Source organism: Aspergillus wentii, assembly GCF_001890725.1.
Source record: "Aspergillus wentii DTO 134E9 unplaced genomic scaffold ASPWEscaffold_3, whole genome shotgun sequence".
Taxonomy (NCBI): domain Eukaryota; kingdom Fungi; phylum Ascomycota; class Eurotiomycetes; order Eurotiales; family Aspergillaceae; genus Aspergillus; species Aspergillus wentii.
This window is the reverse complement of record NW_024467834.1, coordinates 1,745,324-1,756,262: the sequence shown is the minus strand read 5'-3', so window position 1 is coordinate 1,756,262 and position 10,939 is coordinate 1,745,324. Positions and strand designations below refer to the sequence as shown.

The 10,939-nt window shown below is 47.6% G+C and overlaps 6 protein-coding genes and 1 non-coding gene across 7 annotated transcripts in view; 2 read left to right on the top strand and 5 right to left on the bottom strand.

Moving 5' to 3' along the window:
* The window catches only part of ASPWEDRAFT_38598 (uncharacterized protein), a 1,616-nt gene extending 881 nt beyond the window's left edge, over positions 1-735 (bottom strand). Inside the window, exon 1 of the mRNA XM_040834911.1 lies at positions 1-735. Within this exon, the coding sequence (XP_040690612.1) occupies positions 1-482 (482 nt within the window). The 5' untranslated portion in view covers positions 483-735.
* ASPWEDRAFT_436373 (uncharacterized protein) lies at positions 587-1,486 on the bottom strand. Its single transcript, XM_040836063.1, has 3 exons — positions 1,353-1,486; positions 1,189-1,278; positions 587-1,139 (listed from the first exon to the last, which is right to left on the bottom strand). Exons 2-3 carry the CDS (start codon positions 1,215-1,217, stop codon positions 692-694), a joined length of 477 nt encoding a protein of 158 aa, XP_040690611.1. The 5' UTR covers positions 1,218-1,278; positions 1,353-1,486; the 3' UTR covers positions 587-691.
* Positions 1,487-1,513: 27 nt separating this feature from the next.
* On the top strand, positions 1,514-1,612 carry ASPWEDRAFT_t102. The gene has a single exon. It is a non-coding gene; the product is annotated as a tRNA-Ile (tRNA).
* A 292-nt stretch (positions 1,613-1,904) lies between these two features.
* Positions 1,905-4,498, bottom strand: ASPWEDRAFT_152798 (putative C6 transcription factor). Its single transcript, XM_040829630.1, has 6 exons — positions 4,036-4,498; positions 3,382-3,969; positions 3,182-3,333; positions 2,959-3,132; positions 2,532-2,879; positions 1,905-2,483 (listed from the first exon to the last, which is right to left on the bottom strand). The coding sequence occupies exons 1-6, from the start codon at positions 4,162-4,164 to the stop codon at positions 2,090-2,092; spliced, it is 1,785 nt and encodes a 594-aa protein (XP_040690610.1). The 5' UTR covers positions 4,165-4,498; the 3' UTR covers positions 1,905-2,089.
* A 109-nt stretch (positions 4,499-4,607) lies between these two features.
* On the bottom strand, positions 4,608-6,837 carry ASPWEDRAFT_152795 (NCS2 family permease). Its single transcript, XM_040829629.1, has 4 exons — positions 6,611-6,837; positions 5,639-6,559; positions 5,484-5,588; positions 4,608-5,428 (listed from the first exon to the last, which is right to left on the bottom strand). The coding sequence occupies exons 1-4, from the start codon at positions 6,695-6,697 to the stop codon at positions 4,826-4,828; spliced, it is 1,716 nt and encodes a 571-aa protein (XP_040690609.1). The 5' UTR covers positions 6,698-6,837; the 3' UTR covers positions 4,608-4,825.
* A 631-nt stretch (positions 6,838-7,468) lies between these two features.
* ASPWEDRAFT_108230 (MFS transporter) lies at positions 7,469-9,327 on the bottom strand (the record flags this gene model as incomplete). The annotated part of the gene is made up of 4 exons (XM_040827959.1): positions 7,469-7,721; positions 7,767-7,898; positions 7,954-8,940; positions 8,993-9,327. The coding sequence occupies 4 exons, from the start codon at positions 9,325-9,327 to the stop codon at positions 7,469-7,471; spliced, it is 1,707 nt and encodes a 568-aa protein (XP_040690608.1).
* Positions 9,328-9,742: 415 nt separating this feature from the next.
* On the top strand, positions 9,743-10,888 carry ASPWEDRAFT_170434 (serine hydrolase domain-containing protein; the record flags this gene model as incomplete). Its single annotated transcript, XM_040830620.1, has 1 exon — positions 9,743-10,888. The coding sequence occupies one exon, from the start codon at positions 9,743-9,745 to the stop codon at positions 10,886-10,888; it is 1,146 nt and encodes a 381-aa protein (XP_040690607.1).
* Positions 10,889-10,939: the final 51 nt, after the last annotated feature.

The following is a 10,939-nucleotide window of genomic DNA, read 5'->3' as shown; positions in this document are numbered from 1 at the left end:
TCCTTCACCTTGTCATCCTTCTTCTTGTCGTCCTTCTCCTTATCGTCCTTCTTGTCATCCTTCTTCTTGTCGTCCTTCTCCTTATCGTCCTTCTTGTCGTCCTTCACCTTGTCGTCCTTCTCCTTATCGTCCTTCTCCTTATCATCCTTCTCCTTATGGATCTTTTCAGACTTGTCAACCTTGTCAACCTTGTCAACCTTGTCAACCTTGTCAACCTTGTCAACCTTGTCAGACTTGTCTGACTTGTCCTTCTTGTCTGACTTGTCCTTCTTGTCTGGCTTGTCCTTATCAGACTTATCAGACTTATCAGACTTATCAGTCTTGTCAATCTTGTCTATGCCAATCTCATCGACCTTGCCAGACTTGTCGGTTTTGTCGGTAGTGTCGATGTCAGTCTTGTCTGTTGCACCGGTCTTGTCGGTGGGAATGGCGTTGACAGTGACTGCCAGGAGGAGGGAGAGGGCGGCGAGGTTGAAACGCATGCTGATGGAGTTTTCTTGTAGATTGAGGAGGAGAGAGGGTTTGAGTCTTTTGGAGTTGTGTTTGGAGGAGATGGATGTTCTGTTCTGATGTCGAATTGAGCGACCTTTGCTCCCTGGATATACCTTCAAGGTGAGCCAGAATCCAACGTATACATCATCTATACAGAATCAATCTACGACTGTTATGTCCAATAGATCACAGCAATCAATCATAACCCATCATCGACTGAGTCTAGGCTAAGTCCAAACGGGAATAATGCCTCGCCCAAAAGACAGGAACATGAATCCAAACCGACCAGATGCAACATCCTCCATCGATGATATAAAGTGGCAATACAATTGACGTGCGATAATAGATGGTCTAGAATATGTCTTCCGGGGCTTCCAGTGAGTTGTGTATAAATACAATCCACTCTACTGTTGACGTCAGGCGAGCCAAGAGCGGGCGGAACCATGGTTGGGAAGACGTTGAGCAGTGTGTGAAACATGATCGACGATATGGAATATGAATCATTCAGTTGGTCTGTTTCATTCCGACAGAGTTCCAAGGGTACTAGGTTGAGGCTGTTGGGGTGGATTATATGGGTCTTTGAAGAGCATGGATCATTCACTCTGTAAATATATACATACAAATGAGATGTCGTCAAATCATGGCACCTGTCGATTAGATCACCATATGACCGCATTATATGCAATATTTAATTACAGAATTATGGCGAATATTGGATATAGCATCTTCGAGTGATTATTTCATAGACTGTACGGAATAAAATGAAGTGATTTGCGTGTCGAGGACCTGCTGCAACAATCAGTAGAGTACAGTATAATTATGCCTCATATTTAACACACGAAATTCAAGTTTGCACAAACCTAATAAATCAAATAAAACAAGAATAAAACCATATCAAAAACCACAAACCCAAAACACAAAGTCCAGCCACAAAATAAAGTATTCCTGCCAACGTCAATAAAGTGGATCATCGCCTTTGCACGGTTAAATATTGTAGGTTCCCCACATTGGACGTAAGGTCACACCAGTGGTCTAGGGGTTATGACTTTGCTCTTATAGTTTACTCCTTCCACAAAGGATGAGCTATGCAAGAACCCCGGTTCGATTCCGGGCTGGTGTAAAGGAACATTTTCTTTTTTTGCGTCGGCGTTTTTTTTGTCGCTGTCGTTTATTTAATTATTACTTCTTTTTCGAGTTTCAATTTTTTTAATGTCATTTATATCTGAATATGATATATGATTATTATCTGTCCATCTATCGGTCGATTTTTATGGGTGACGTTCGTGGGACATCGTCAGTCACTGACCACCACTACTGAGTCGGAGGTCCACTTATCCCCACCACATACAAGACATCATGATCCATGACGTAGTATATTCTCTACGAGTTGATGATTTGAAATTATTAAAATGATTCCTATTGCTGATATTGTTTGATATGACTGTTAATCTGACTGACACGCTCACTGTGACGTAGACTAACAGCACCATTAATCCAGATAGCTAAATGTACTCTACAATACTCTATATACTAATCTAGTCAAACCTTTTGACGACTAAGCATGTCTATAGTGAATAAGTAACCTCATTATGCCCCACTACGACTCGAATAAACAAGAAAACAACACCCCCATCTCCTTTGGTACCCCCATCCTCATCTCCTCCGCCCGGTTCTGAACCAGGCGCAACATCTTCTTTCCTAGTGGCCATCGCCGGCCCAGTGCCTTAGCTGCGACATTCAGGTTGATGAAGGCGTCGCGGTCCTTGGCGTCGCTGAGGCGATCCAATAGTATAAGAAGTGCGTCAGTGACCCACTGAAAGTTGAGAACGGGGATATGGTCGGCTCCGCAGGCGGAGCGATGCAGGTGCATGAGTTTGGATATCGTTCGGGCGGAGGAAAGACAGGTTTCGTGGGCGCGTTGGCGGGCATCGATATTTGTGGTTCGTCTAATGATGCTGAACATCCTCAAAATCATGGAGTGGTAGTACATACTTATCACTGGGTTAGTTCGGAACCTTTATATGCAGAGAGGGACATACTGAAGAGACAGAACGTGGGGAAGGTCAAAGCTAGTTTCGTTTTTCAGACAACTAGGTAGGTGAATCATCCAGTCGCGCAGTCGACTGTGGAGTTCTTCTGCCTTGAATTCTATCTCAGACCAGGGGAGCTTGTATTCGGTATTGAAGAAAATGCGCGTCATATTGTAGGTGATTTGGTTCAGACTGCACAAGGCACTGAATAGACATCTCGTATGGGCCTGCACCCCATCCGACCGGACTGGATAGCGGTACCACAGATCATTGTCATGCACATTGATTTCTGATGATGGTAACGGACGTTGCGGTAGGTTGATGGAAGGGATCTTGCCGTACCATGCTGAGTACATCCTGCGGGGCCATGGAGTCAGTTGCTTCCCAACGGCGCTTTTCCTTTTCAGTTTCCTTAATTTCGGCTTGGGACTCCTACGTGTTGACATTGTACAACCCCCAGATGGTGTGGTTGACTACCCGGGCTAGGCGGATGGCGTTTTCGTCAGCATTGCCGAGGTGCGGTGGATTTTGATGAGATAGCTCCTGGACGGCGTGTATAAGCTGATTGTGGTGGATCCAACGGCTTCTTTCTTTTTCGGCCAAACATGTGCTAATTCGTTAGCTCTCTCTATTGGGAATCATGTCCGTCGGAGCCTTACTATATCCACATCACCCCTAATCCCTGGACAGTAGGGAGAGTGATCTTACCCTCTTCCTCGTCCAAGTACCGCTTCGCCTCGCTGTAAAAGTGTGCGCCTTTGGATGCTGGGTCTCCAGGTGTGGCATAAGCTTCTGGAAAATCCGAGTAGGCCTGGAAGTTCAGCTACCAGTGGAAAAAATAGAGCAAAGGAACACATACACATGCATCAGCTAGAATCGCATTCACCAGGAGCGGCGAACAAAACTGAGACCTCACATTTCCCATCTTCATATAGCGAATAAATGTATCCCGGTCAATCCAGTTACAGAACGGATGGAACCACGTAAACCACAGCGACACCAGATGCGACACAAAATCATCATTGTCGACAACGCTGGTCCACGGTTTCGCGGGGACCTTGAACACTGAAGTGTCGGATAATCGCTTTGCATCGAGCATGCGTCGCGTAGTCGGGGGGCCGGACTGCTGTAGGCGCCGCTCGACTTCGTTGCGAACCTCGATGAGCGCAGGCGTTTTCTCCAACTCGGAGCGCGACAGATGCGTATCGATGTACCGCTTGATTTCGGCCAGGGAGTTATTTCCGCGAATAAAGTTGAGCAGATGAGCGGTGCGATTTTGTCCGCTGTCGCGCAGCGTGTCGACCAGACGGATTAGGATATCTTCTTTTTCTTCGAGGACTTCAATCTTGCGTTTCAGGTTGTCCCGGCGGCGTTTGTCGCTGTCTTTGTTTATCGTACATTCGATGTTGTTTTTTCGGCAGTTGCTGCACGGATGCTCATTGGAGCACTGATCTTGTTAGTAACTGATGACAGACAGATATACATAAAAGTCAAATCAAGAAAATGGATATACCTTCAATTTGCGCGTTTTGCACGCCAAACACGCGACTCCGACATTCCTCCTCCGCCCGTCACCCTCGATGGCATCATTAATACCTGGTGGTGCAGGGGCCAGAAGGCGCGGGAACTTGGAGCCAGACATGGCAGAGGAGAATAAGCATGGCTTGTCAGATGGCTACATTTCCCATCTTGAATAGGCAATTAATATCGTCGATATATCAGGTTGCAGGTTCTTATTATCAAAGCCCGAACCGGTTTCTTTGATGGGAATGTCACACCCCGCCACGACAACAGGTCAGCTGATTGGGCGGTCGGAAAGGCTGGCGACGTCCCCGCAGATCACCGCGATCGCAGCCTTATAAAACAAAGAGGCTCACGGATTTGATTCGGCTTACGACCTTCTTGTTTGATGCTAGTGGGTTGTAGACATCTGGATTCAGTAAGTGATCCTAGATTAGGGCGCTTTCTGAGCGGAAATGTTTCCCTGAAAAGATGGTCTGACAAGACTTGAGCCGCGCGGTCCCAAAGATGCCATTATCCTTCATGGTTCGCTTGACTAATCGAGTAAGGGGCCAAGAGAATTGGAGAAGCAAGGAATGCGGACATCTAGTCTAAATAGTTTGGTCAGTTCATACATAGCATTCCGGAATAATTTCCCAGCCTATCATGATGTGCATCTATCATCGTGTACGTACCACTGGAGTTCTACGACGGTGTGTACTTTTGTCCCAAACAGGGGGTTCGGAGTAAATTCAGAGCTAATTTTTAATTATTTGCAATACTGATCTAGTTACATATATGCATTACGACTTCTCTCCTTCCCGTACATGAACCTGCTGTCCCTCGTGAGAAGATATCGACTCCTCCGGTGCAACACCTGCTCTTTCCTCGTCCTCTCGCCAGAAATCCTTTTTGCCCCGTGCAGCACGCTGCATCCATGGTGGGAAGACCCCTCCAGGAAGCTTGTACGTCCATGGCTCCTTTTCGTCCTTGTTCGGCGGCTTGATGCGACCCCCAGACGCTTTCTCGATCACCCACACAATAACATTGATGGCGATGTAGCTCAGAATACCCGCGATCAGGCCGTATGCGATACTGTAGGTGAAAGGCATAATGGCGATTGTCAGGAAAGCTGGAATGGCGTCTCCATAGTATTTCCAGTTGATCTCTGCGGCAGCCTTGGCCATCAACGCGCCCACAATAACCAGCGTGCAACCCGTGGCCCACGGAGGAATCGAAGCGAAGATGGGAGCGAAGAAGAGGGCGATGAAAAACGCGATACCGGTTACACAAGAGGTCATGCCGGTTTTTCCGCCTTCCGAGATACCGGTACCACTTTCTACAAAGGCGGTTACAGGGGATGTGCCGAAAAGCGAACCGATCGAGATGCAAATCGCGTCAACCATCTGCGTTTGTCAGTTTTGAACTTCCGATGTACGTGGGTACCAATGGGTTACGAACATATGCCATGGCACTGCCTTCAAAATCCTGGGTTCGATCATCGATGGCCCCAGCGAATCGAGCCATGGAGTAAAGAGTTCCGGTGGTGTCGAGAATATCCACATACTGTACACTCGATTAATGTCGGTGATATAGAATGGATGCAAAAGACTCACCAAAAAGGTAATAAAAGCCAACCCAAACTGGCTCCCATGGCCAGAGATATCCCACTCCTGCGCCACCAAGATTTTCCTGATGGGATGGAATGTGACAACCTGTTTAAAAAAGTCGAACGAACTATCCCCCAGCTCGGTGTGTGGGAAGTACGTCACTGGAGTTGGACGCGGCCACGAGATAATCGACACGAGAAGAATTCCCATGATCACTGCGCCCTTGACCCGATACAGCATCAACAGCACCGTCATCATTCCACCGCAAAAGATACCAATCCACATGGTCGGATTACGCATCTTCCCAGCACTAGCACAGACTCCGGCATCTCCAGACCGAAAAGCATCTGTGCATCCTGCCAATTCCATCGGACTGTCTGAACCTCCAGTCACGAGGCCAATTCCTGCACTGTAAGTGAGCCCAATCAAGCTCAAATACAACCCAATGCCTGTACCAGTAGCCAGCTTGATGGATGCCGGTAAAGCTCGCGCCAGCCATTGTCTAATTCCCAGTAGCGTCAATGCCAGAAACACCCATCCTTCCACAAATACAGCCGTCAATGCAATCCGATACGGGATAAGACCGCTTCCATGGTGTCCAACAACGGTGTAGGCGAAGTAAGCATTCAACCCCATTCCAGGAGCGAGCGCAACCGGCAAATTCGCAAACAATCCCATACAAAATGTCGACAAGGCAGCAATGGCGGCAGTGGCAGTAATAATATCTCGCTTAACTTCTTGCACACATAGCAGATATTCGGTGTTGGTGTCGCAGTTATCAGCCATGCTCTCGGCCGGACAAACACAGGTACCACCGGTGTCCGAGGTGATGGTGGCATTCACACTGATAATGTAGGCCATGGCGAAGAAGGTGGCCAGCCCCGCACGGATCTCGGTGAAAAAGAAGCTACCCTTGCGTTCTTTGGGCTTCTCGTCGTCAGTTTGGAAGATATCGATCTAATGCAAGGTACTACTCACATGGCCTGAGTTCTCCAAACGAAACCACCGCCCAACGGGGCTTCGAGCCACCCACAGGTTGGTTTTTCCCGCCCACTGCACATACATCACGTATGTAGTTGTATAAGTACTTGATGTACTTAAATAGAATAAAAAATAAGTAGGCGTATCACCTAGACCAAGGTAGCCCTTAGCTCGAGGTTACAGATGTTGCATTTTTTAGAAAAGCAGAAAGTGTGGAGGTTAAAGCTGACTCGACCTCACACGACCAACTGATAAGAAGAAAAATTCATTGCCTCCCTTGCTTATCTCCGCCCGCTGCCATTTCCGTCGGATTCCTTGGCAGCGTCCTTGGCGCCTTGGACCGTTCCGTGGTTGGCTGTCACATTTTGCCGATCTGGGCCGGTGGGCCAATCACAGCAGGCGTAGATGGACTTATCGGCAAAGTTGACTGGGTTTGACTGTATCCGGCGACTTCGGGCGGAAATGGCCGATATAGGCGATAGCAGTGATAGACGAAGGCAGAGGATGTTGTGTAGATGAAGCTGGTATCTTTCTGTATAGGAGACCTCCGTCGTTCTTATCGATGTTATACCGAGATCAGATAAACTAGCACATGGTTTCCATTCCCCGGACCCCCGCCCCCGCAGAAGCTAGGTACGGACCCTGGGCACGATATTAAAAGCCAATATTCTATACAGCTGTATTGATCAGCCAGACGGTGATAAGTTAAGCATTTCAGCCGATCAATGTATATAGATAGTAAGAACAATATCTAATATATATATATGGAGGTCATGCTGACATGTGACTATTTCGATAAGAACATTTGGACATTTGATTACATATATATATATTATTTTTATCTGTATAACCATATCAAGCACCCTCAGACGGTGGCTTCTCTCTGACTGGATTTTCAAGCGTCGGGGCAAATTTACTCTTCCGTCTCAGTCTCGGACCAAATACAATAAATCCCAATGGGATAGGGATCATTATGGCTGCCAGACAGCCCAGCAGAGTCCCTGCCCACTGGACTCCAAGATTCTGAAACATCTGTTTCGAGAACAAGGGGAAACAGGCGCCAACGGCCGAACGTAAGATAGTATTTGCGGCGAACACCGAGGCAGCGCTGATTAGTTAGCTTACGCTATTATCATCGAAAGATAAGACTTACAACATAAGATATGAATCGATCAAGTAGTTGAAGCACTGTAGGAAGATAGTATAGATACCAAATCCAACAAGGATCCCTGAGGCTGTCGGTGCCATCCAGTGGATGGATTTTGTAAATCCCGTCCAGCCATACCTATAAGGTACAAAATTAGCAATACCTTCTCTAGACAATGGTCAGGGAAACAAACCAGAAAAGACCGAGAGTAAAGGCGATCCCTCCAACTATTGCCGGTCCTAGTCGCCATTCAGCAACTGGAATGTTGTTGTTCGCAACTAGTTTCTTTCTATAAGATCCTTGCCCCAGGAGCGCAAATGTACCTCCCAAAAGCTCGCCAATAATCAATCCAATAAATGGCAAGCTGCCTACTCCGAGATTCATCCCGTGAATGCCTTGAAACACCACCGGATAAGCAGCCAACAACGCGTACATAAGTCCATAGATGAATGACATGTACAGCGTCACCAAAAAGACAATGGGTTCAGTGAAAAGCATGCGGAAGGGTCGACTGAAGTTGTTCGTCAATAGGTCCTTAATGTCCAACTCAACTTCATCCTGCTTTGCATGAATGCCCCAGTTGTGTGTTTGGCGACGAAGAGTAGCCGCTTTCTCCATCAGCACGACAGGGGCATATGTCTCCTTGAAAAACAAAATGAGTAAAGCAAATCCCAAGAATCCCATAATGGCAGAAATATACATCGTCCATCGCCATCCTAGGTAACTCATTGTGATAAACCCTCCGGTGAAAGGCGAGGCGAATGGTCCTACAAACACCGCCATCGCAAACATTGCTATCGCGATACCTCGGTGAGAATTGTCATAGATATCTGCAAAGATAGCTGGTACGATCGCCAACGGAGCTGCAGCAAATAAACCCGCAAAGAATCGGGTCAGCATAATCGTCTGAACATCTTTGGCCGTGGCAGTGCCGATTGTGAAGATACTGTATCCGAATATTCCCACTGTCAGAGGCCATCGCCGACCGGACAACTCCGAGGCAGGGGCCCAGATTGTTGGACCTGCTGAAAATCCAAGCACGTAAAGGGTGACTCCGAGTGTCGAGACTTCAGTACTAATGCCGAATTGGGTGCTTATGGCTCCGACGGTGGAGGAAAAGATGGCACTCGCGAACGAAGAAACGAAGGTGACATAGGCCAGGATGGTGGAAAGAAGGACCCTATTGCATATTAGCTTTGAACACGTACTTCAGGTGCTAAGGAGACAATTACTTCTTCGAAGTAGGCCAGTTATGGGGATGATATGGATCATCCTCTCCAGTAAATTCCACAACATAGATATCCGGGTCGGGAAGCAAAGGGGGATAATCCTTTTCTCCTCCAAACGGTAACCACGTTTCCTTTGGCGCTGGTCCTATACCCGATCCCACTGTTGTTCGATGCTGCAAGCGATAGGTTTCAATGCGTGACACCTCGACGGCTGTTGGTCGCCGACTGATTGGAGTCGAATGGTGCACGCCACGGACATCGTCGGATGATCGGCTGATGGACAGATCGCTGAAGCTGGCGCTGGGGGCGTCGATAGACTCCCAATTCTCGGAGCTCATGATGGATTTGATAATTATTTGATGAAAAAGCCATCAAAGGGGAATTCGACGGTATATAGTTGACAGAAGACATGGCTGAGGGAGTGATGGCGTCATAGACTGTTGTTCCGTGGTTGCAGTAGGATTCTATTTATTCATTGCCCTGGTGGCGATGAAAATTAACAGAAGATAGATTGAAGAGTTGAAGAGAGGAAAAGAAGAGAAGAAAATATAACATGCAATATTTGTGATGTTGGATAAATTATGCGCGACATTGAATGTGCATGTGGTTACCCCACAGCAGCACAAATATAGACTGCAAACCCCTCATGATCATCCCTGAGCAACGTTTCTCCCTTCTCTTCTCACTTTTCTTTTCAGTCATTCTTTCATTCATCCTTTGTATAATTAACCTCTCATTATTATTATATATAAAATGGAAGTCAACGGCCATTGTGACCCCCAATACTCCTCCCTCCGCGACCTCCTCCAATCCCACCTCCAAACCGACGAACTCGGCGCCTCGCTCTGCGTCAGCATCGACGGCAGGACAGTTATTGATATATGGGGCGGTTACGCGGATACAGCACGCACTCAACCATGGAAGGAAGATACTATTGCCCCCGTTTGGTCCATCTCCAAAACTGTCACTAACCTAGCTGCCCTCGTCCTCATCGACCGTGGTTTGCTCAACCCTTACGAAAAAGTCTCCAAATACTGGCCCGAGTTTGCACAAAATGGCAAGGAAGATATCGAAGTGAGGCACGTTCTCTCCCATACTGCTGGTTTGCCCGCGTGGGAAACGCCCATCACACTCGAGGAGTTGTATGATATTCCTCTTGCTACGGAGAAGCTCGCGAAACAGGCACCTTGGTGGACGTCCAGAACTGTGTCGGGATACCACCTCGTCACACAGGGGCATTTGGTCGGCGAACTCGTCAGGAGGATCAGTGGGAAGACTTTGGCTCAGTTCATCCGAGATGAATTTACAACCCCGCTCAACGCAGATTTCCTGCTCGGCGTACCTGAAAAGGATTGGCCACGCATCGCAGAAATCATCCCACCCGAGTCAATGCCAACGTCAATTAACATCGATGCGAATAGTATCCCAGCGCGGGCGGGAGGGAAACAAGGGACCCCTGTACCTGCGGTCGCTTCTATGACGCCTGCGTTCCGTCAAGCGGAGATGGGGGCATCGAGTGGGTTCAGTAACGCAAGAGCAGTCAACAAAATTCTCTCGATGATTAGTCTGGGCGGAGAGGTTAATGGCAAATGCTTTCTCTCCCCTGAAACTATCGAGTTGATCTTCAGGGAACAAACCAACGGAAAAGATCTAGTGTTGGGATCGCACCTTCGGTTTGGAATTGGTTTCGGGCTGCCAGTGCCGCAGACAGTGCCTTTTATCCCCGATGACAAGGTTTGTTATTGGGGAGGTTGGGGAGGCTCGATTGTGATCATGGATCTGAATCGCAAGATGACCATTACATATGTGATGAACAAAATGGGATCGGGGACGATGGGCACGAGCCGGACAGGCGATTTTGTGCGAAAGATTTATCAGATCTACAATGAGAAGGCGTGATTTCGTTGAGACAACATACTATATATCTATCATCAACTGATTTTAATAACA

What these genes read in the sequence shown, in the direction of transcription:
- ASPWEDRAFT_436373 (XM_040836063.1), bottom strand. Translation starts at nt 1,217, where the DNA reads ATGCTATATCCAATATTCGCCATAATTCT. An exon ending in CCAATATTCGCCATAATTCT is followed by an intron (nt 1,140 to 1,188) that starts GTAATTAAATAT and finishes TCTAATCGACAG; the next exon opens with GTGCCATGATTTGACGACAT.
- ASPWEDRAFT_152798 (XM_040829630.1), bottom strand. Translation starts at nt 4,164, where the DNA reads ATGTCTGGCTCCAAGTTCCCGCGCCTTCTGGCCCCTGCACCACCAGGT. An exon ending in GCAAAACGCGCAAATTGAAG is followed by an intron (nt 3,970 to 4,035) that starts GTATATCCATTT and finishes TAACAAGATCAG; the next exon opens with TGCTCCAATGAGCATCCGTG. An exon ending in CCCCACGTTCTGTCTCTTCA is followed by an intron (nt 2,484 to 2,531) that starts GTATGTCCCTCT and finishes CCCAGTGATAAG; the next exon opens with TATGTACTACCACTCCATGA.
- ASPWEDRAFT_152795 (XM_040829629.1), bottom strand. Translation starts at nt 6,697, where the DNA reads ATGTATGTGCAGTGGGCGGGAAAAACCAACCTGTGGGTGGCTCGAAGC. An exon ending in GTTTGGAGAACTCAGGCCAT is followed by an intron (nt 6,560 to 6,610) that starts GTGAGTAGTACC and finishes GACGACGAGAAG; the next exon opens with CCCAAAGAACGCAAGGGTAG. An exon ending in AAGGCAGTGCCATGGCATAT is followed by an intron (nt 5,429 to 5,483) that starts GTTCGTAACCCA and finishes TGACAAACGCAG; the next exon opens with ATGGTTGACGCGATTTGCAT.